This window comes from Dipodomys merriami, unplaced genomic scaffold, assembly GCF_024711535.1.
Source record: "Dipodomys merriami isolate MVZ:Mamm:240054 unplaced genomic scaffold, mDipMer1.0.p SCAF_3, whole genome shotgun sequence".
Classification (NCBI taxonomy): Eukaryota; Metazoa; Chordata; class Mammalia; order Rodentia; family Heteromyidae; genus Dipodomys; species Dipodomys merriami.
Window position 1 is genome coordinate 19,696,321 of NW_027204492.1, and position 24,617 is coordinate 19,720,937.

The 24,617-nt window shown below is 37.3% G+C and overlaps 1 protein-coding gene across 4 annotated transcripts in view; it reads left to right on the forward strand.

Annotated features, from left to right (window-relative positions):
* The window catches only part of Smarca1 (SNF2 related chromatin remodeling ATPase 1), an 86,439-nt gene that overhangs the window by 25,149 nt on the left and 36,673 nt on the right, over window positions 1-24,617 (forward strand). For 3 of the 4 annotated variants that reach the window (XM_070039758.1, XM_070039755.1, XM_070039759.1), the window contains 8 exons: window positions 2,950-3,059; window positions 5,013-5,239; window positions 7,008-7,129; window positions 12,114-12,266; window positions 14,317-14,449; window positions 15,279-15,335; window positions 15,764-15,912; window positions 17,474-17,593. In XM_070039758.1, coding sequence (XP_069895859.1) covers window positions 2,950-3,059; window positions 5,013-5,239; window positions 7,008-7,129; window positions 12,114-12,266; window positions 14,317-14,449; window positions 15,279-15,335; window positions 15,764-15,912; window positions 17,474-17,593 — 1,071 coding nt within the window. The remainder of the gene's footprint in view (window positions 1-2,949; window positions 3,060-5,012; window positions 5,240-7,007; window positions 7,130-12,113; window positions 12,267-14,316; window positions 14,450-15,278; window positions 15,336-15,763; window positions 15,913-17,473; window positions 17,594-24,617) is intronic. The other variant, XM_070039756.1, reaches the window with a different exon arrangement.

Below are 24,617 nucleotides of genomic sequence, written 5' to 3' on the forward strand. Positions count from 1 at the left end.
AGTAATGGGAGGTGAAGTGAAGTAATCAATGACCTGAGCATGCATGATCAATTTTCATGACTCTTCATGGGATCCACGTTCAGGAAATAGTGGTATTAGCATGATTTGAAGGTGAAGATTTTGGTCTCCTAATGTAAAACAATCCACCAATTAGCACTTGCATAGGCCCATGTGTACATTCAGTAAGTTTAACCAAAGCAGCTTTCAAGCTTCAAGTCATAGCAAGAAAATGGAGAAGCCACATGTTGAAAGGTCCAATCAGGACTCTATTAAAAGGCCAGCGACTGTACAGTAGACTCAGTCTCAAAAACCAGCAGCCCTGAACAGAGCCTGCACCAAGCTTTTAAAAGCAATCACCACGTGCTTGCATTGGAGACCAAGCCTTAACAGAAGCAAACCTTACTTATATGGACTTACTCAGGTACATGCTCAGAGGTACCAGTGGAACTTTTCCATCTATGGAATATATGCCTCAACCTTCCATATAGGGAAATCTTAGAGGCAACACTGAGGATGATTCAAGCCTTTTAGGGAAGTAATCAAGGCCGAACCAGAGCTTTCCTAAGGCTGTGACATTTGCATTTCTCTGTAGCAGAGCCCTGCTAGCTCACCTTGAGCTAGGCATCTGCATTGAATGAATGGCCTCTCGCACCTCTAGGCCTCTGAGCACTGTGTGTAGAACTCCCTCCACCCAGCAACAGGCACCAGGCTGGCTGTAAGAAATTATTTAGATTCAGCCTCCTTACTTCAGTAGGTAACCATTGTCATCATAATCTGTATATTAAGAGTTTTTACATCAAAGCCACTGGGAGACTAATACAGTGTTTAACTGTGTGACCTGGCAAACTTTTTTTATATGTTTTTTATTGAAAAAATACTGTACAGAGGGGTTCAGTTACATGAGTAAGGTAATGAGTACATTTCTTAAGAGTATTGTTACCTCTTCCTTTGTTTTTCCCCTACCATCCCTTCCCACCCCTGGAAAACTTAAAGCGACATAAAAACAAGAAACTAAGGGAGAACATATGGCTAGAGTCAGAAAACTAAAACATGGAAGGGTTTGTTAGTATATGGGAGACTAAGCCAGCTGTGACCATTGGCTGTTAATTATGCATGCTAACATTCTGTCCTCCCATGGAGTCTTGGAGAGAAAAGTCTTTCTCTTTGGGTCATTATGTTAATGAGAATGGCTCTCTAGTTCTTGAGAGATGTCTCTGAGTTGCAAAAGATGCATTCTTACAATTGTAATCTCTTTTTTTAAAAAAAGAAAATGGCAATGTGCTTTGGCCTGTTGTTCAAGGACTTGCTGTGCCTAATTTATAAATTCAACTTTATTCTAGTTAACTATTTATAGGGGAAGTCATATTGTATGTCAGGTTCAGTACAACTTCCAGTTCCAGGCATCTCCTAGATCCCTGGGGACTGTAACTTTCATTTTCCACTACTTTTACAGTCTTTCTGCCTAAATATCTCAAAGGTAGTTTAAACTGTTGTCAAACTCTTAGATAAGATTAAGAGATCCAAGCCCAAAATTAGAAGTCTAATTTACTGCTTCCCTTTTCCTTATTTCCTATAGATCTCTAAATAATGACATTTATTGAATGTCTACCACGATTAATCTCTATAAATGCATTACCACAAATTTCACAGTAGCCTTAGAAATAGGGTTTACCTGCATTTATTAAAAAGTTTAAAATATAGACACAAAAATATTTTTGACTGAATGAACAGGCTCATGACTGCTGATCAAGGACTGAATTGATTTTAAAATTAACCTGGTTTTAATTCTGATTTTTCCACTTATTAATAAACCAACTTTGGTGAGCTTACTCAAGTTTAAATAAATTATATTTCACTTTAAAGATTTATTGTCAGATTGTCCAAAAAAAGATGTATGCTTTGACTTATGTAACTCCTGTATAGATCACCTTTATAATAACTGTAAAAATTTTACAAGAAAAAGAAGATAAATTTTTTTTTTGCTAGGTTTACTCTATGTACAGTTAATGGCACAGCATCTGGCCTGTTGTAGATACCCTATGGATTTTTTTTGGCAATACTGGAGTTTGAATTTAGAGCTTAGGCTGCCTGGGCCACAACTTTCCTACCTATATCTCCCTTGTTACTGGGATAACTGGTTAGGTGTTAGTTCCACTAATGTCTAGCTATTGGTAAGAAGTGATAGGGTAAATTAGATTTTGCCAGAGAACCACACAGACATCCAGATACAGAAAACAAAGGAAGGTTTATTGCCGGGAAAGGGCCAGGCAAGACCCCCCTCTCACAAGGGAGACATGAGAAGAAGCAATGGCTATTGTCTGAGGCGACCTATATAACATAGGAAGTTTAGGAGGGGCTAGAAGGGGCTAGGAGGCAGAGACCCTGGTGTGGACATGTGGGCCAGGGGTTTCATCATGGCAGACTAGGATTTATGGCTGCTGTCCAAATAGTAAGATGAGGGGCCCTGCAACTGCCCAGACCTGAAGATCACTCTAAGGGGCTCTTGTTGCCTTATATGGTGGTAGCTGCCCCAGAGAAGTGCCATCCCAAGGTAAAGGGGGTTGGTGGTTGATTATTTATTTACTGCCTTTATTACAGGGCCTAATATTTGCCTAAGAAGGCAGCATGCTAAGCTGTGGAGTGGGGAAGGAGTGTACTAAGCTATGGGAAGGGAGCTCATTTTGCTAACAAGAAGTCTTACTAACTTTTGAAGGGCTGGCTTTGCCTCCTGAGTAAAAAGAATTATTGAAATCAGCCTCTATGCATACAAATTTTGATATTATAATAGGTCATTACTTGATGGGTCTTACTAAAAAAGTGGGCAACTGCTGTTGGTAGTATCAGATTATACAATAGGAAGTAAATTTCACATTCATGCATTATTAATGAAATATATACTTTGTAAAGTTAAACGTTTTATACAGGTTTACAAAAATGATTATTTTTTAGGTTTTAAAACCGTTTTTGTTACGTCGTATCAAAACTGATGTAGAGAAGAGTCTGCCTCCTAAAAAGGAAATAAAGATTTACTTGGGCCTGAGTAAAATGCAGCGAGAATGGTGAGCCATTTTATTTCCACTGACATTTATTTGAGTAAAAGGATTTACTCACCATTAAACTTGCCATTGTTTAGTTATATCTTTAGTTCAAAATCACATTTTATGTTTTAATGGTAATTATGTAGTTCAAATGTTGAAGTAGAAAACTAGGAAGTATTTACCTTCTGGAAAGGAATAAAGTTTTTGAAATCTATGTGTTTGAATTCTACTTATTGTCTTATTTATTTTTTTTTAAATTCAGGATTAATTTATGTGATGCATACAGTATATTCCATACATGCATAGAGTATGTTTTGAGCAAGTTTACCCTTTCTATTAACTTCTCTTACGTGTTGCCTCTTTATAACTGTTTTCTTTCATTAAGTTACATAACCTAAGTTGCCTTTTTAACTTTCCTAACTCAAGTTTCTATAAAATGAGATGGATCATACTTAGTTTATGAAGCTTTTAGGTTTAAAGGGGATAATGCCAGTAATACACTTGTTAGTTACTATTACTTTTTCCATCAGTGAAAATTGTAATAACCATACTAATAGTTATGATAATAAGAATCTTGCCTAGGGATAGTGGATATTGCAAAAGAAGAAGTTTGAGCAGGTTTAGAATACAAGCAAAGCAGGTAAATACAAGCAGACTCCCAGGGAATAATAACATGACAGTGCAATTTGATTAAAAGAAGCAAAATTTTGCTTATATAAATAAAATATATAATGAGATCTGTGTATAGTACAAGCAGGTATAAAATAGTGGTTAAGGCTCTAGTTTTTGGATTCAACTATAAGATCAAACCTTGTTTTTCTCCTTGTTATTACCCTAAGTTTAGCTTTTCTTACCTGCCTGAATTTCTGTCTACAAAATGTGGATATTGAAGCTGGGCATTGGTGGCCCATGCCTGTAATCCTAGCTACTCAGGGGGTTGAGATCTGAGGATCGCGATTCAAAGGCAGCCCTGGCTGGAAAGTCTTTGTGACTCTATCGCCAGTAAACCACCAGAAAACCAGAAGTGGTGCTGTGGCTCAAGTGGTAGAGCACTAGCCTTGAGCTGAAGAGCTGAGGGATAGCGCCCAGGCCCAGGGTTGAAGCCCCATGACTGACAGAAAAGTAGATATTGTTAGTACTTACTTCAGAGTTGTGATGATTTAGTGGGGGATTCAGACAAAGCCCTTGACTTAATACCTGGCACAGTCTATGCATGTTGGCTGATATTATAATTGAACACTATTATTGGTGGATTATAGATTGCCTTTTACCTGAGTGAAATTCTAGAAAAGTTAATGAAAAAAATTGATAAGAAAAAAAATGACTTGAAGATAAGTAGGGATTGAGATTTAGTTTTTTTATTTCATTTTATTTTTTTGGTTGGTTGTGGGGCCTGATCTCTGGGCCTGGGTGCTGTCCTTCAACTCTTCAGCTCAATGCTAGTGCTTTACCACTTGAGCCACACAGCACCACTTTAGGCCTTTTCTGCTTTTGTGGTGCTGAGGAATCGAACCCAGGTCCTCATGCATGCAAGGCAAGCACTCTACCACTGAGCTACCTTCCCAGCTTGAGATTGAGTATTAACATGAACATGTTTTTAACTCAAACAAGTAGTTGAATGCCAACTTTAAGCAAATATTATAGTTATTGGATCAGATGTAATATTCTCTGAATAATTACCAGTTGTTTGCAGTTTCAGATAAGTAAAGCAGGACGAAAGAGGTCTATTAAAATGTTTGAGCCTTCTTGGTTTTGCTGAGCAGATTTAGTGTCCTGTTAAATTATATTTAATTTGGTATGGGGAAGGAAACTCAGTGTCTTGTGTATACTGTGCACATGTTCTTCCATTGAACCAGAACTCTAACTTTCTCTTTAGTCTTTATCTCATTTTTTCTATTGAAGAATCTGATTACCAAGGGAACATTTCATGCTATTGACTTTTAATGATCAATGGTTAATTATTTAAAATTTTAGGTATACAAAAATCCTGATGAAAGATATTGATGTTTTAAACTCTTCTGGCAAGATGGACAAGATGCGACTCTTAAACATCCTGATGCAGCTTCGGAAGTGCTGTAATCATCCTTATCTGTTTGATGGTGCTGAGCCTGGTCCACCTTACACCACGGATGAGCATATTGTTAGCAACAGTGGTAAAATGGTAGTTCTGGATAAACTGTTGGCCAGACTTAAAGAACAGGGTAAGTAAGGATTTTTGAGTTAGCCTAGAATAAATTCATAGTAATGATTTTATAAAAATATTTTTCCATAGTCATCCATTCACTCAACAGACATCATTGAGTAGTTACTATTTCTTAGGAATTGTCCTACAGACTGGGTGTACAGTGATGACTATAACAATGTTTTTTTCTTGGAGAAGCTCACATTATACTGGGAAGGAATAGTTGCAATTCACTTATCAGTGCTATGGTATGTTGAGTAACTGGGAGTTGGTAGAGTCTTCACAGAGATGGTATTTGAGGTGAGCGCTGGAGAATGGGTAGGAATGAGTCATTGGAAAAATGAAGGGAAGGACTTTCAGGGGTAGTGGAACAAATGTGAAGGAAAGGAATGGGATAGGGAGCTGGTGGTATTGATTAATCTACTAACACAGATGGGGCCATATTCTCAAATTTTTTTCCCATTTTTTTCCAAGTGTCCTAGACTTTTATTTTGATGGCAGAGAGAAGGTTATAGCTTTGGCTGTGGAGAGTGACAAGATTCACGTTAGAGCTGGGTGCTCATACCTGTAACCCTAGCTACTCAGGAGACTCAGATTTTAGGATTCCTATTTGAAGACAGCCCAGGCAGGAAAGTCTGTGAGACTCTTTTATAAATAAGTTTTTTTTAATTGTGAAAATACTGTACAGAGGGGTTACAGTTACATGAGGAAGGTAATGAGTACAATTCTTATCAAGCATCTTGTTTCCAATTAATCACCAAAAATCTGGAAGTGGTACTGTGTTGCTGCAAGTGGTGGAGTGTTAGCTTTGGATAAAAAAAAGCTATGGACAATGCCCAGGTTCTGAGTTCAAACCCCAGGACTGGCACATGCACACAAAATATTGGTATATTAATAAAACAACTTTGAAAACCATATATGTGGGGGGGGTCTATTTAAAATGAGAGATTAGGCTCCTCCTATTTTAGTAGATCAGTGAGAGATCACATGGACCTATCATTTTAGGTTAAAGGAAAAGCAGAACTTTAGGTCATTTCGTTTTGTGTGTGGAATTTTCAAAGACCTTAAAATGTGCAGCTTAACAAATGTATAATTTTGTGTAACATACTTGATTATATGTCTGTGTGTATAGTGTAGTGTTCATGAGCTGAGATGTGTATTTATATTTCATAGAATGTATACTTTCTTTCTCTGTCATGGGGCTTGAACTCTGAGCTTGGGTAATATCCCTGAGTTCTTTTGTTCAAGGAGGTGTACAACCACTTTGAGGCACAGCACCACTTCTAGTTTTCTGGAGATTAATTGAAGAGTCTCACATACTTTCTTGCCCAGGCTGGCTTCTAATGCTAATTCTCAGATCTTAGCCTCCTGAATAGCTAGGATTACAGGTGTGAGCCACTAGCATTTGGTTGCTTCTTTTTTTTTGTCGGTCATGGGGCCTGAACTCAGGGCCTGGGCGCTGTCCCTCAGCGCTTCAGCTCAAGGCGAGCGCTCTACCACTTGAGCTACAGCGCCACTTCCAGTTTTCTAGTGGTTTTATTGGAGATAGGAATCTTTGGACTTTCCTGCCCGGGCTGGCTTTGAACCGAGATCCTCAGAGCTCAGTCTCCTGAGTAGATAGGATTACAGGCATGAGCCACCAGTGCCCAGCTTGGTTGCTTATTTCTAAACTTGTTAGTTAAAAAATAATAATTAGCTTATATTAGTTGTGTAAAATAGTATTTTATTTGGACATTTTCATACTTTATACAAGTTATATAACTTGCTTTTCTGGTGAAATATTGTAGGTTCAAGGGTTCTCATTTTCAGTCAGATGACTCGCTTGCTGGATATTTTAGAGGATTATTGCATGTGGCGTTGTTATGAGTATTGTCGGCTGGATGGACAAACCCCACATGAAGAAAGAGAGGTGAGGAAGAGAAAATAATATAAAACTTCAAAGATCTAAGTTCAGTTAAACAATTTTTAAGCAATTTTTAATCAGTAGTTTTGGGCTTTTTCCTTTGCTAAAGTGCATTGAATATCTCACCACTATCTTCCATTCTACTGACTCTACAAATTATTCTTTCCAAGGATTTCAAAGACATGCTTTTATCTAAACAGCACTCTACAATTCCTGTCCTTATCTCTTCAAGCCACTGTTATCTCTGTCCCCTTTGATTACTGGTTTTCATCTGACACTCTTATTTCTGAGTCATCTGTCATTTTCTTTCCTTGATTGCCTCCTAGAGGAGACCCATGTTCATTAATGGCTTTAACAGTAGAGATTTTGCTGTCTTATGAGCAAGCCTACAGACTAAAGGAATGGAATAGTCTCTAAAGTGGCTAATCTTATATACAGTGTTTTTGTAAAGTACAGATGTTTACCATGAATTTTGGATCTCAGGAATTTTAAAGTGTTGGTGTATAGGAATGAGTCTACCTAGCAGCCAGTATCTTACTCAAACTCAGAAATTCTTATAGGTCTTTATCCTTCACCAATGTCAGGGATCTAATAACCCATTAAAGCTCTTGTTTGGAAGGCTAAACAAATTTATCTTCTGTTTTCTGTGATCTTTCAGGGCTTTGTCTTTAAGCTAAAAGAGACCATGATTATGGTATAGTGGAAACTATTGAACTTGGTTTCAGAAGACTTGAAATTTAGTATCACCACCACCACTTTGTAGTGTGTAAAAGTCGTTTAATTCTCTGATAACATTTAAAACTTATATCATTCCGTAATCCATATAGTTTTGTTCTTTTTCCTCACACGTTTATTAGCATCAGTTGTATACACACACACACATATACACACATACAGTGGATCTTGATTATATTCACTTGCTCCATCACCCTCTCTTATCCCCAGTGTCCCTTCCTGATCTAATCTGCTGTTGTATTTTCACACATGTACATAAAATATTATGGCCACATTCACTCTCTTCCAACTTCTCTGCTTGTTCTCCCTCTGTTTTTTTTTGCTTGAATTAGTCTTGTTAATAAGTCTCATAATTTGGTGTTTTAGCACAGGACTGCCTAGGTCCAAAGCTATGTTTCCATGTCATGTTAAGTCTGAGAACTTTCTTTCCACTGAAGACATATTGTTTCTTCTAACAATCATGTATAATAAGCTTGGTGTGTTATTCCTCTAACCTTATATTTTCTGCTTTAAAACAAGTACATGGTAGAAATTACTACTGTTTACCAGTATTCCTTTCTGCTTTCAGCAATACAGGGATATACTTCTTTGCCTTTTTTTTTTATTGTGAGAATACCATACAGTGGAGTTGCAATTACATGGGCAAGATAACGAATACACTTCTTATCAAGCATTGTTGCCTCCTCTTTGTTTCCCCTTCCCATCCCTTCCCATACTCCCCTATCTCCCCCCAACCAATCCCCCCCACCAAGTTGTAAAGTTTGTTTTTTGACATAAAGACTTGCACATCTCATTGTTGCAATGGGTCCACCTGTATCCCTAGTTAAACAATTTGTTTTTGCCCTTCCCCTCCACAAATTATACCAACATCAAATACAGTGAAAGCAGGGATTATACCATGGGGAGGGACATACAAAGCAACATAGAAATCATCTTATAAATGTTAGAAACAATTGCATGAAAGAAAAAAATTGAATACTTATCTTGGGGTTCATTCCCCTAACATCAACTTATCTGACCTTTTCTGCTTGACTCAGAAATATACTAGTTATTGCAAATAAGGGAACCCATGGCTCTCCCTCTTTTTACTAATACTCACACTCCAGACAGAACCTGTTCTATGTGTTCTGTGTATGTTAATGTTGAAAGGGGTTTCATAGTATTTCTCACATGCATATATAGTACTTTGATTAGATTGACCCCTTGATGGTTACTTGAAACCTTACTGGGTTTTGCTGATTTATTCCTGAGAAACAGTTTCTCCAAACCTATATAACAATAGCCCTTTCCATACAGTTCAACATGACTCTTCTTGCTAGAACGAGGAAGTACCAGTTCAGAATATGGTACTGAGTCTGACCTCTAGCCTGTTGGCACTTCTAACCCATCTCTCTGTCTGGTCACTACTTACGTCCAAGTTCTCATGCTTTTTAAAATTTCAAATGTTCTCCCCTAAGAGACTCTACATAATATGTATTGAATTTAAATATAGCAAAGCCCAAGATTTTCACTTATTTTTAGCAAGACCCTGCTTTCCCATTATGTTCATCTCTTCCTGGTAAGGAAAAATCACATTTACTTCTTGTTCTGGTTGTATGCCCAAGTGTAAGCAAAGTTTTTTCCTAATAGTTCCCACATTTGCCCAGTATCCATTACTATACTTAAGTTCAACTAGCTGGGTCATCCTTTTGACTTAATTGACTTCCTAACATTTATAGGGAAAGGAACTCATTTTTGTCAAACAACTACCGAAATCTAGGCAAAATACATACAGTCCCAAATAAATTCTTCCTAGGTGTTCAGATAATTTCCCCATGGGTCTCAGAAGGGGTAAATGCTTGCTGGGATTTGATGTATTCCCAGGTTTTTGTTGTTCACTGTACATCAGGGTGCTTCTCATTCCATCATAATGCTGCCTTTATCACCCCTGTTCATGTTCTACTGATTGGTCATGGGAATCACCTCTGCCTAGAATGTTGTCTATGTCAGTCCATTCCTTTTAAAAAACAACTGTAGCTGGGTGCTGATGGCTCATGCCTCTAATCCAAACTATTCAGGAGGCTAAGATCTGAAGATCACAGTTCAAAGCCAGCCTAGGCAGGAATGTCTGAGACACTTATCTCCAATTGACCACCAGAAAACTGAAAGTGGATCTGTGGCTCAAGGGTAGAGTGCTTGCTTTGATCTGAAGAGCTCAGAGACAGTGCCCAGGCCCAGAGTTCAAGACCCACGAGCGACACATATACAAAAAAAAATCTAAGAGCTGCATTTTGTTTTTGTACAAACAATATAGGAATGCTGTAAGAAATTTGGAAACAAGTATTTTTGTCTAATCCTTATGAATATATAATAAATTTAACTAACTGCTATTTTGCTATATGTATAAATGTACTGTATCTAAGGTTCAGTTTCCCGATACATTTTACTCAACATTGTAAAATTAGTACAACAAAAGATATACTGTAAATAACTTACTTTTTTTTTTTTGGGTTCGGTCATGGGCCTGAACTCTGGGCCTGGGCGCTGTCCCTCAGCTCTTCAGCTCAAGGCTAGCACTCTACCACTTGAGCCACAGCTCTAATTCTGGCTTTTTTTTTTTCTGCTTATGTAGTGCTGAGGAATCGAACCCAGGGCCTCATGCATGCAAGGCAAGCGCTCTACCACTGAGCCACCTTCCCAGCCCCTAACTTACTCTTTTATGTCGATCATTTAGTTTAGTTTTTTTTTTTTGTGGGGGGGGGTCCAGTCGTGGGGCCTGAACTCTGGGCTTGGGCGCTGTCCCTCAGCTCCTCAGCTCAAGACTAGCGCTCTACCACTTGAGCCACAGTGCCACTTCCGGCTTTTTTCTTTTTGCTTATGTGGTGCTGAGGAATCGAACTCAGGGCTTCAGGCATGCAAGGCAAGCGCTCTACCACTGAGCCACCTTCCCAGCCCCTATGTTGATCATTTAGGTATGTTCTAGTTTTTCACTATTATAAATAATGCTACAGTGAAAGTATCTGTAAATCTTATGCATATCTCTGATTGTTCCCTTAAGATAAATTTTTACAAGCAGAATTCCTGGGCCAAACTATATGAGCATTTTTAAGGCTCTTGATGCATATTGTGAAATTACTTCCCAGAAAAGTACCAGTTTACAATTCCAGCAGTAGTGTCTGAGAGTACCCATCTTACTGTCCCTCATCAACATAGTATATTATTATTTTTAATATTAAAAAACTGGTATTGTTGTTTTAGTTTGCATTTATTTTTATTACTAGTGAGAGTGAATATAATTCTTGTATTTTTTGTCCTTTTGTATTTGTTCTGTGAATTGTTCACATTGGGGGGGGCTCATTTTTCTTTTATGCATTTTTAATTGTTATTGTAAAGATAATATACAGAAGGGTTATAGTTACATAATGCAGGTAAAGACTACATTTCTTTTTGAACAGTGTCAGGCCTTTACTTGTTCTCTTTCTTTTTGAACAGTGTCAGGCCTTTACTTGTTCTCTTTCAGTTTTTCCCTTTCATTCCCACAAGTTGTATAGTTCATTTTTGACATAGTGTGTAGTGAGTACCACTTCTGCATTTGCATTTGTTTACCCTTTGTCCCTCTACTTCTGTGTACCCCTTAATCTACCAAAGAAGATGAACGAACAAATGAGACAAAAGTAAAAGAAAACAAAACAGTAATGCAGGAAACCAAAAAAAACCCTCCTTTCCATTTTCTGTTGGAGTCTTAGTGTTTCTTTTCAACTAATTCATATGAACTCTACATAAAGGATTTTATTACTACATTAATTTTTAAGATTCTTTACTAAATGTACCTTCATCATGCTGATAAAATTGTTCTTATCCTACCCTTATTTATGACTCTCATTTCCATTAAAACAATTCTCTCTGGGTTCTCTTAGCTGACCTTTAGTCTTTCAATGTAAAATTGAGATTTCTGACATTTTCTCCTCTCAGATATATTGCAGCTTATAATCAACTAGGATGGTCACTATTATTTTAAGAGAATGTAAGTTAAAATTAAGTTAAATTTGAGTATGTGATTCTAAGTTTGTCTATTGGTATAAGGTTTTAAGATTTAGGAGCTTAATTTATATATTTTCTACAATTATACAATATAGTAATATAGAAAGTTACTTTTAAGATAGAAGAATATTATAAAATATGTAAAGATTTCATACACGCATGTTAAAATTTTTGTTTGATTTTTAAGATTTGATATATAATTCATTTCTTTCTTTATGTTTGTCAATTAAAAAAGGGAGCAATAGAGGCCTTTAATGTTCCTAACAGTAGCAAGTTCATCTTCATGCTGAGTACCAGGGCTGGAGGTCTTGGAATTAACTTGGCAAGTGCGGATGTGGTTATTCTGTATGATTCAGACTGGAATCCACAGGTTGATCTACAAGCTATGGTTAGTAATCCTTATTGATATTGGCAAATGATCATAGCTCAGAATACTGTTGTTATTTACATATCACAGAAGTAATTTATGAGTAAAGGTTAACAATTGGAAGGAGGTTTTGTATTATCCTGGAAAATGAAATTGTTGTGCTAAATGTTAACAAAAGTAATAGAAGTTAGCAAATATCCCCAGATCCAATTATAGCATTTATGTGTCAGTTTTGGCTTTTATCATGAAACAGAACTGTCAGGTTTTTTTTTTCCTCTATTCTTGAGGATCGAAGAGGATTATATGCATTTGTCTAAATGAAACATTAAAAATCAATCCCCCACTTTTACTATTTAGTAACTAAATCTGTTAAAATCCTTAATAATGGAATGGAGATTTTAACCTTCATAATAGAACAATTGGAATGTAAAAATATAAGGAAGGAATATATAGATACATACTTATATATGTGTGCATATGTATATATATTCCATTCATTACCTAAGGAAACCACTAAACTATATTTAACTTTTTCAGGAAACAGTTTGTTTTTCTTGTATCATAACCCTAACAGAGTAACAACTTTGATATCTTGGTGTCATTTATTGAATTAGAGATATATATTCTCTCAATGTGACTTTCATTTTAGTATAAAAATATAATTCCAGAAGTAAAACAATGCATATTTGCTATGTATTGAAGATTGTAAGAAGTATTGGGACAAATTAACTGTCTTTTGGGAAAGTGAAAAAAATCATATGCCAATAAGGCATAATTTAAAAGTCCTTCTTTTATAATAGGTAATTAGGAGTTATAGGCTATTGGGACATTTAAAAGCCAAACTGCTTGGGCTTAATTCTTACCACTTCACTTGTTTGCTGTAACTAAGTAGGAGTCAGGCCCAGTAAGTTACAGTGTAATTGAACTAGGAAGCCTAGACAGTACTTAATTTCCTTAGAATTTCTTTTTTCCTTTTTTCTGGTTGGTCATGGGGCTTGAACTCTGGGCCTGGGCATGGTCCTTTAGCTCTTCAGCTCAAGGCTAGTGCTCTGGCACTTGAGCCACAGCACCACTTCCAGTTTCTTTTTTTGTTGTTGTTGTTGATTGTGGGGCCTGAACTCTGGGCCTGGGCACTGTCCCTCAGCTCTTCAGCTCAAGGCTAGTGCTCTACCATTTGAGCCACAGGGCCACTTCCGGCTTTTTCTGCTTATGTGGTGCTGAGGAATCAAACCCAGGGCCTCATGTATGCTAGGCAAGCCCTCTACCACTGAGCCACCTTCCCAGCCACCTTCCAGTTTTCTGGTGGTTAATTGGAGATAAAGAGTCTCATAGACTTTCCTGCCCAGGCTGGATTTGAACTGTGATCCTTAGATCTCAGGCTCCTGAGTAGCTGGGATTTCAGGTGTGAGCCACTGGCACCTGGCTTTCCTTAGAAGTTCTTTAAAGTGCCATTTATCTACCTGGACTTACTATTTTGAATTAAAAAATTTAAATACTTGTATTGCATTCTGTTTTAATGTGTTGAAACTTTGCTGTTGGGCAGCAAAGTTGCTCTTTGACTCCTCCTTTGTCTTGTATTGAAGTTCCCACATGTCTGTCACCTTTGCAAATTATTAAGGACAGGACTAGTTGTGGACTGTAGAGTAAGGATATTAATATCCTATTTTCTTTTACCTTGAATGGCCTTGATTAGCAGAAAGAACTCTTTGATGATGGCTTAGGCAGACTTCGCTACCATAGTAATCTTTGCTAGATAGTTTTCTTATTTAGGAAATTCCCTGGGAGTTTGGGAGATGTTTGTACTTAGTGTCTTAAAGTTACTTAGTAACTCATTGCTGAAGCTTTTTAGCTTCCCTTTTATTCTAATTTGAAAGGGGCTTTGCCTTTTGCCCTTTTGTAAGTTTTCAACTAATGGTAGTCTAACTGGGGGTTTCTTTGCTTTTAGGGATCCTTGGATCATCTTAACATTTATCATCCTAATTTTCTTTTTAGAATTTTATAAAATGTGAAGCCTATACTCTAAATGTTTTCCAGAATGGGTAATGTCTTATAGTAGGACTCTTTCCATTAGGACCGCGCACATCGTATTGGTCAGAAGAAGCCAGTACGAGTATTCCGCCTCATCACGGACAATACTGTTGAAGAGAGGATTGTAGAGAGAGCCGAGATAAAGTTGAGACTTGATTCCATTGTTATCCAACAAGGTATTATATGTATAATTTCAATTAAGTGGTTTTATTTAAAGAAGACTACTTACCCTTGTAAACTTAGAGGAAATGGTTTTAAAATTGCTTGATTCAGGCACTGGTGGCTCATGCCTGTAATCCTAACTACTTAGGAGGCTGAGATCTGAGGATCATGATTTCAAACTAGCCTGAGCAGACAAATCTAAGAGACCTTATCTCCAATTAACTAATAAGAAGCTGGAAGTGGAGGTACGGCTCAAGCGGTAGAGTGCCAACTTTGAGTAAAAAAGCCAAGCAAGAATGTGAGGCCTTGAGTTCAAGCCTAGTAACTGATACACACACAAAAATGCTTGATTATTCCTAACTTGAAACTCCTATATTCAGTATATGGAACAGTTGAACTTTATTTGATTATAGGTAAACAGAAATAGCATGTCTTTTGAAGTATCTGGTATTACCTAGCAGATAAATGTCTTGTTTTGAAATAAAGGGTTTTTTTGTTGGTATTAAAATATGAATTTTAAGACCCATTGTTGGTAAGCAGACATTGTTGTCATACTTCCAGCCCTGATTTTTGAGCAATATTATTTATTTATTTTTATTTTTATTTTATTGTATAGCTGCTGTACAGAGGGGTTACAATTACATGAGTAAAGTATTGAGTACATTTCTTGTTGAACATGGTTACCCACTCCTTTGTTTTTCTGAGCATTATTTTTGAGAAAGGGTCTCATTTCCTGGACAGGAATACAACTGGGTGAGATCTACCTGTAGCTAGTATAATATGTTCATGCCACTTCATCCAGCTCTTCCTTGAAGGGTGTCTGACAAACATTTTTCTGTCTAGGCTGGTCTTCAACTGCAATCCCAACAATCTCGACTTCCCAAGTAGCTAGAATCACAGGTGAGAACCATTGGTGCCTGGCTGTTGAAAAAAATGTATTGGAGGGCAATTCTCTATACAGACATCTGAAAAACTAGATTTGAACATGAAAAAAGGGTTTCCATCCTTCTGAGTTTTAACTGCTTTTAAAGAAGAAAATTCATCATTATTTATAAAATAGAGAACACGATAGAAAAAACTTGTAGGGTTGCTAATTTAATGGATAACTTTGGAACCCACTGATTTTTCTTGATAGCTACTTTATCAAGACATAGTGTATTCATAAACTGCTTTGTTAAATGGCAACTCCTTTGTACAATTATTTAAGAGCATTAAAAAAAGAATAAAAAAGACTGCTTTATGCATTCGATAGCATCTGATTAGAATTATTATGCTTTCTTTGGAAAATAATTAATTGGACATATGTAATTTTTTATTTTTATAATTAGGAAGACTCATTGACCAGCAGTCTAACAAGTTGGCAAAAGAGGAAATGTTACAAATAATCCGTCATGGAGCCACCCATGTTTTTGCTTCTAAAGAAAGTGAGCTGACAGATGAAGACATTACAACTATTCTTGAAAGAGGGGAAAAAAAGGTTAGTTAAAATGATATTTTGTTATCATGAGGACTTGCTTTAAAATCAACATTTTACCATACTTACAATATTTACATTATAACAAACTGCATATTTCAGATGTTTTCTAATAACTTCAGAGATCTATTTTCAGGAAATTATGGTTTTAAATGATGTTTTTGGATGAGAAAGACTGAGCACCAGATTTTCAATGACGTGTTATTATACTCCTGCTTGTTAAAAATGGTGCTTATTGAGGATTCTGTAGTTAAAAGTAAAGCCAGACACTGAGGGCTCACGCCTGTAATCCTAGCTACTCAGAAGGCAAAGACCGGGGCTGGGAAGATGGCTCAGTGGTAGAGTGCTTGCCTTGCAATGCATGAGGCCCTGGGTTCGATTCCTCAGCACCACATAAGCAAAAAAAGGGGAAAAAAAGCCGGAAGTGGCGCTGTGGCTCAAGTGGTTGAGCGCTAGCCTTGAGCTGAAGAGCTAAGGGACAGTGCCCAGGCCGAGTTCAGACCCCACAACCGGACCAAAAAAAAAAAAAAAAAAAAAAAAAAAAAGAAGAAGGCAAAGACCTGGGGAGTGAGGCTTGAAGCCAGCCCGGCAGGAAAGTCTGTGTGACTCTTAACTTCCATTAACCAGCAAAAAACTAGAACTGGAGGTGTGCCTCAAATGATAGAGAACAAGCTTTGAGCAAAACTGCTAAGGCAAGCACCCTGGTCCAGTCCTCAGTTCGAGCCCCATTACTAGGTCCTTACTGCAGCATAGGCTTATTTAAATTGTATACTAGAAATTGTTATATGGCTACATCTTCATTGGTAAAAAATTTTTTTTTGGTCCGTTCCTGGGGCCTGAACTCTGGGCTTGGGTGCTGTTCCTCAGCTCTTCAGCTCAAGGCTAGCACTCTACCACTTGAGCCACAGTGCCACTTCCGACTTTTTTTTCTTTTTGCTTATGTGGTGCTGAGGAAGCGAACCCAGGGCCTTAGGCATGCAAGGCAAGCACTCTACCCCTGAGCCACCTTCCCAGCCCAGTGGTAAAAATTTCTAAGGAAAGCTTATATGAATAAACTTGGAAAGCACCATTGGAATATTTAAAGTATTTGTTTTTGTGATATTGGGGTCAAACTAAGGGCCTTATCTATGCTAGGTAAGTGCTCTCTCACTGAGCCACCAGCACAACCCAGAAAAGTTAAAATTTATATTTGTTTTTGATGGCAGCATTGTACTTTCATTTTGTACATTGTTATTTTATGTCAAAATTAAGTTTTTATGAAGGTAGAAAAGTCCACATTTTTACTAGGTGCCGGTTGCTCGTGTCTGTAATCCTAGCTACTGAGGAGGTGAGATTTGAGGATTGCCATTCAAAGCCAGCCCAGGCAGGAAATTCTGTAAAACTATTATCTGCAGTTATCCACCAAAAAGCTAGAAATTGCACTGTGGCTTAAGTGGTAGAGTGCTAGCACAAAAGCTCAGGGATAGTGCCCAGGCCCTGAGTTCAAGCCCCTAGGCTTGGCACAAAAAATTGTTTTTGAAGTAATGTTATGATAATTTGTGCATTTCAATTTATCTACCTTTAGACCGCAGAGATGAATGAACGCCTACAGAAGATGGGCGAGTCATCCCTAAGAAATTTTAGAATGGATATTGAACAAAGTTTGTACAAGTTTGAAGGAGAAGATTATAGAGAGAAACAGAAGGTAACTTGTTGCTTTCTACCACTGGACTCTTACAATTTCTTCTCTATCTAATAATTAAAAATAATTGGCATATATCTACTATAGTATTCTGCTATTGAATGACATTTCACATAGGGCAAAAGATCTCATGAATGGTCTATCTTTAATATATTTTGAATTTTTGGTTTAGTATAATCATCATCACCATCACCATCATCACCATCATCACCATCATCAACATCATCAACGTGGCCATTATAGGTTGAATATCCACTATAGGAAAAGTGTGCTTTTTGAGCTTTGGGGACATTTTGGATTTCAACTTTTCAGGCTGGAGATGCACAACTTGTGTCACTACTTTTGTTATTGGGGTTGAATTTGAGCCTGAACTCAAGCTTGAATAGGAACTGTTTCACTAGTTACATGACTTGATTCTCACCAGTCAAATGGAGATCCATATTAGTTATATCACAGAGTGAATCTGATGATGAAGAAAAGAATTAAAGTAATTAGAATAATGCCCAGCATTTATATGAAGAATCAAATTATTAGTAGCATTGTTTTTAGTTAGATAGCAGAAGGACTTAATTTCATGTGGTCTTCTTAAAAAACCAACACCTTATTTTCCCTTGCCAGTCCTGGAGCTTGAACTCAGGGCTTGGGCATTGTCCCCAAGCTTTTGCTCAAGGGTAGCACTCTACCACTTGAGCCACAGTGCCTTTTCCAGCTTTTTTCATTTATATTGTACTGAGCAATGGAACCCAGGGTTTCTTGCATGGTAGGCAAGCATTCTACCACTATACCACATTCCTAGCCAACACCTTTTCTTTTGAGTTACAGAATTGTTGCCCCTAATAGTAGAAGTTCCATGTAATAATTCTCATATCTTCCTCTAATATTAACAATGTATGTATTAGTTTAATTATTTTTTAGTTTAATTATTGAACCTAGAAAATTAACATTAATTTTCTTCTGTCTTTTTCTATCCCATGGGATCCAGTCTAGGATTCAACACTTTAAAAAATATATTTTATATTTAATAGCAATTTTAGGTTAGGTTTCCTGCAAAATGGAGTGGAAAGTTCACAGGTTCCACATACCCCATGTCCTTCCTATACATGAGCCTTCCTCCACTGGCAACATCCTGTACCTAAATGTATCTGTGTTACCATCATGAGCCTACAGCAGTGCATCATTAGCATTTGAAGTACATCATTTACATCCAGGTTTCTTTTTGTTGTGATTTCCATGGGTTTTAACAAATACCTAACACATCTGCTATTATAATATCTCAGAGTGCTTTTAATACCCTAGAAATCTTTTTTTTGGGGGGGGGTCATGGGGCTTGAACTCTGGGGTGGGTGCTGTCCCTCAGCTCTTTGTACTAAAGACTAGTGCTCTACCACTTGAGCCACAGCGCCACTTCTGGTTTTCTGGTGGTAAATTGAAGATAAGAGTCTCATGGACTTTCCTACCTGGGCTGGCTTTGAACTTCCATCCTCAGATCTCAGCCTCCTGAGTAGCTAGGATTACAGACATGAACCACTGGCACCCGGCTATCCTAGGAACCTTGTCTGCTCCAAAATAATCCTGTGTGCTTTACTCAATCATCCCCTTTCCCTGTCAACTTCTTGACACCTTCTAATGTCCCCCCCCCCCCCCCCCGGTCATGGGGCCTGAACTCTGGGTCTGGGCACTGTCCTTCAGCTCTTCAGCTCAAGGCTAGCGCTCTACCACTGGAGCCACAGCGCCACTTCCGGCTTTTTCTGCTTATGTGGTGCTGAGGAATCGAACCCAGGGCCTCATGCATGCAAGGCAAGCACTCTACTACTGAGCCACCTTCCCAAGCCCTGTTTTTACTGTCTCTTTAGATTTGTCTTTTCCACAATGGCATATAGTTTCAGTTTGGCTTCCTTTAGTTAGTAGTATGCATTTAGGTTTCCCCCATGGATTTTCATTTTAGCTCTGAAGAGTTTTCCGTGGACTGGGTGTACCACTTACTGAAGGACATCTTGGTTGCTTTAAGTTTTGGCAGCTGTGAATAAAGCTGCTTTAAATATCTGTGTAGGGTTTTGTTTCATGGACACACCTTTGCAATTCCTTCCAAATAGTAAGGAACACGCTTGTTAGAGCTTATAGTAAGAGGAGATTTGATTTTGTTATAAACTACCAAATTCTCTTTTAAAGTTGTCCTACCATTTTTTATTCCACTAGCGAGGACTAAGAGTTCCTGTTGTTCCATGTATTGGCCTACATGTGGTGTTATCAGTGTTTTGGTTTTTCACAATTGTAATAGATATGTAGCGGTTTCTCATTGTTTTAATTTGCTATTTCTTGTTGACACATTGAGACTTGAATCTGGGGTTTGGGCACTGTTCCTGTGCTTTGCTCAAGACGAGTGTTTCACCACTTGAGCCAGAGCTCTACTTCCAGTTTTTTGGTGGTTAATTAGAGATAAGAGTTTCATGGATTTTCCTGGCAGAGCTGGCTTCCAACTTTGATTCTCATATCTCAGCCTCCTGAGTAGCTAGGATTACAGACATTAGCAACTGACACCCATCTCTGAATATATTTTTATACAACTTTGATATTTTTTGCATATCTTCTTTTTTAGTCTTTTTCATTTTTAATTGAGTTGTTTCTTTTCTTAATGTTGAATAGTTCTTTATGTATTTTGGATAATCGTCATATGTGCTGGTCATTGGGCTTGAACTCATGGCCTGGGCACTCTTCCTGAGCTTTTATACTCAAGGCTAGCAGTGTATCACATGAGCCACAGCACCAGTTCCAGCTCTTTTGGTGCTTAATTGGAGGTAAGAGTCTCATAGACTTTCTTTCCTGGACTTGCTTTGAAAGGAGAGCCTCAGATTTCAGCCTCCTGAGTACTTAGAATTACAGGCATGAGCCGCCAGTGCTTGGTCTAGATGCAGTTTTTTTTGACAAGTATTTTAACCCCATGGCTTGCTTCTCATTTTATTGGCCTATATTGCTTTTGTGTTGCTATGTATTTTCAGTCTGTTTTAGTCTGTGACAGTTCCTCCATTTTTGGGGGGAGGGGGGAAGGAAGTTCTGTAGTGGGGCTTGAACTTGTCTGAGTGCTATCCCTGAGCTCTTTTTTGTTCAAGGCTAGCACTCTTATCACTTCTTGTTTTCTGGTGGTTAATTGGAGATAGGAGTCTTAATGGCCTTTTCAGCCTGGGTTGGCTTTGAACCACAATCTTCAGATCTCAGTCTCCTGAGTAGCTAGGATTACAGGCATAAGCAACCAGTGTCTGGCTGGTTCCTCCATTTTTGCTCATTGTGTATCATGTCAGCACTTTGGAAGAGTATCATTTACTTGTAGTTTGTCTTTCTCATTTTGGGTTTGTCTGAAATTTTATCACAATTTGAGATTATGCCTTTTTAGCAAGAAGTGAACAGAAAGATTTTATGTCCTCAGGGCATATAATCAGGGTATATTATGAGGACAATGTACCATATTGGTGATAATAGCCTTTATTACTCAGCGGAAGTAGTATCTGCTGACATTCTCTTCTGTGAAATCTTCCTCCTTTGTAATTGATGAATATCTTGGGATACAAATGTTCTCAAAGTTTTACATAGCAATCTTAGCATCTGCTATTAGAGTACCGTTTGCCAGTATAACTTTGTATTTCCATCATTATATTTATATTTGGTAGTTGGAATTTTTCTGTCAGAAAACATTGCCCTTTCTTATTTATTTACACATCAATTATATATATCAGTATGGACTCTCATGGATGTTTATTTTTTGAATTACAATCCAGTTCTATTGTTTGTTAGGTTCAGTTTATTGTACAAATCCGTTATGATTGAACTGGCAGAAGTGATTTTTTTAAATTAAAAAGCTCATACTTATACCTTACTATTACTAAAATATGAAAGGTGAACCATGTTAGTTTGTTATGTAGATACTCTGAATACTTGGTTGCTATCATTTGCTTCTGATTTTTTTTTTTGTTTCTTGGTTGATGCTTTTCTGGTTGTTTTATCTCTAATCTTAACTCAGGCTGCTTATGTTTTATCCTTCAGAGATAGAGGTGATGGCCTGTCTGGCAAGTTGGAAATTGCCTTTGTAAATGCTTTTTAGATCTAATTATATGATATGAATTTTATTAATATTACAATTATTCCTTTGGGCTTACTACTGGTACTAGGGGTGTTTTATAAAGTACAAAAATATTAATAGTCTGGATATTATTACAGTTTGTTATCCACATTTTTATAGGATTGAACCCAGAATCTCCCACATGCTAATCATATACTCTACTACTCAATTACATTCCCTAGCTGCCCCACCTGCATTTTCAGAGAAAGATTACTACGTACTTATGTATATATGATATACATATTATGCTTCTGAGTTTTGCAAATTAATATGTATAGATACAGAAGTTTTAATAATAATTTTTATAATTAAATGATTTTATAATTGAATGTTCAACAGTAATGTCTAAAATCAAAATTTTTGAACTGTTAACATTTTATTTCTATCCATTTACATTTTTTACTTCTTCTTAAGTCATGTTCCAATTATGTTTGAAGAGAATTAAAAATCTGAAAGAATGTTATTTATAAATCCTGGTCATTAAATATTGAAGTAGATTTTCATTTATAATTTGTTGAGTCAGTTGCAGTATTTTACTATCATATCTGGTAAATTGCATCACTATGGCTGACATGAATCCTCAGTGAATTAACTTGATAGATTACTATTAATATGCTCTTGTCTAAAACAAGCTAATTTAAAGCAGGAATTGTTTCTTAACACCTATTTTAAATTTGAATACATAGGTCCTCACACAGATACAGACTACATGACAAAGTACATTTCATAGTGTTAAAGTATTACCTTTTTTCACTCCAGTTGAGAAAGATGAAGACATAAGTTTAAAAAAATTTTCCATTACTATCAGCTTACATTAATCTACTGGAGATAAAAAAGCAAATATTTTTCTTCTGTGTCTCTACTATTTTCCTTTCTCCCTTCTTTCCTCCTTTTCAAACACATGACCATGCACATTCTGGAACTGCTCTGTTAGTGACCTATAGCTCCAGCTGTGACAATTTTTCATCTTACTTAAACATGCATGGTAATAGGCATATGTCAAAGCCCTCCCTTGAGTTAGAAGAGACACTAAAAGTCATTTACTCAAATGCTTACTTCTGTATGTTATTTATTTATTTTTTGTTGGTTGTGGGGCTTGAACTCTGGGCCTGGGTGCTGTACCTCAGCATTATACCTCAAGGCTAGTTCTACCACTTGATCCACAGTGCTACTTTCGGTTTTGTAAGTGGGTTATTGGAGATATGAGTCTCATGGACTTCCCTCCCGGGCTGGCTTTGAACCATGATCCTCAGATCTCAGCCTCCTGAGTAGCTAGGATTACAGGTGCAAGACATGGGCGCCCTACTTACTTACTTCCTTATAATTTAGAAAACCCACTTACAAGCCCAGGTGCTGATGGATCAAACCTGTAATCCTATCTTCTTAGGAGGCTGATAGTTTAAGTATCTTGATACCAGGCCACCCTTGGTAACTAGGAGAGGTGTATGGTAACACTTGCTTATTATCCCCGTTACCACAGGAGTCCTAAAATAGGTGGATTGCAAACCAGGTATACATCCAGACAGGAAGGAGTGCCTATCATAAAAATTATAAGCATGTCAGGCACTGCTGGCTCATGCCTGTAATCCTAGCTTCTCAGGAGGCTCAGATCTGAGGATTTTGGTTTATAGCCAGCCCAGGCAGGAAAGTCCATCTCCAGTTAATCATCAGGAAACTGGAGCTGTGGCTTAAAGTGGTAGAGTAAAGAGCAAAAGAGCCCAGGGATAGCACTCAGACCCTAAGTTCAAGCCCTACGACTGACAAAACACTACAAAAAGGACTGGAGACATTGTTCAATGGTAGATAACCTGTGTAGCAACTATGTGAAGCTCTGAGTTCAAAACTTAGCACTTACCCCCTATGGTAGATATATAGTCTCTGAATGAGCTGGTGTTGGGAATCTTACTCTTTTCCTGATAGCTGTTTTCACTGTTACATTATTTGTCTTGAAGGAAAATTATTATTTGAAGTGTAAGCTCCTTTATGAAAGAAATTATCTTATTCATCTTTTCTTCCTGACATACTGATTTGCAGTTTACACTGTAGATAACTTCTTGGTGCATAATTGTTAAGTATAAACATTTTTGTGATGCTCGGATTTGAATCCAGGACCTTAGTCAAATGCTCTACCTCTGAGCTACACTTTAGCCATGTTCAATTGTATTGAGTAGCAGTCTGTTTCCTTATAACTTTCCATATTTAATTTAATCTTACAGATCAACAAAGAATTGTATTCTTTCCTGTGGCACAGACTTTCACTTACGTGAATGCCAATAACATGCCTGACTTTAATCTACACTCTAGACACTGTGACAATTGGTAGATCTCTAACCATCTTGGTCATCTTAATTTATCATCCACTGTCCACATATGATGTCAAAGTTAAACTCTTAGATAAGATCAAATAGAGTAGGACCATTAATTATAGATTAATGGCCTCTTTTAGGGAAGTAATGGTCAATTTTATTTTATTTTATTTTATTTTTTATTTTTTGTGAACACACTGTACAGAGGGGTTACAATTACATGGGCAGGTTAATGCGTACATTTCTTACCAAGCATTGCAGCCTCCTCCTTTGTTTACTCTTCACATCCCTTCCCAGCCTCCCCCCCCCCCATGGTCGATTTTATGTAAAGTCACTATGCTATGCACTGAAGTCAAGAAAAACCTAGAATAAGAAAACCATTTCTCAGACTTTACAACTGTTTTCTGTTGACTAAAATAGTTTTTTTCATCTGATAATATGATAAAATTTGATAATACTACTAAATTATTGCCCACACTTCTTTGCAAGTTTAATAATACCTTATATTTAATCCTTAGCTATTTTATCTAATGTTTTCATGTATTTTATTTTATTTTACTTTTGATGCTGGGGATAGAATCTAGGGCCTCACACACACTAAGCATATGCT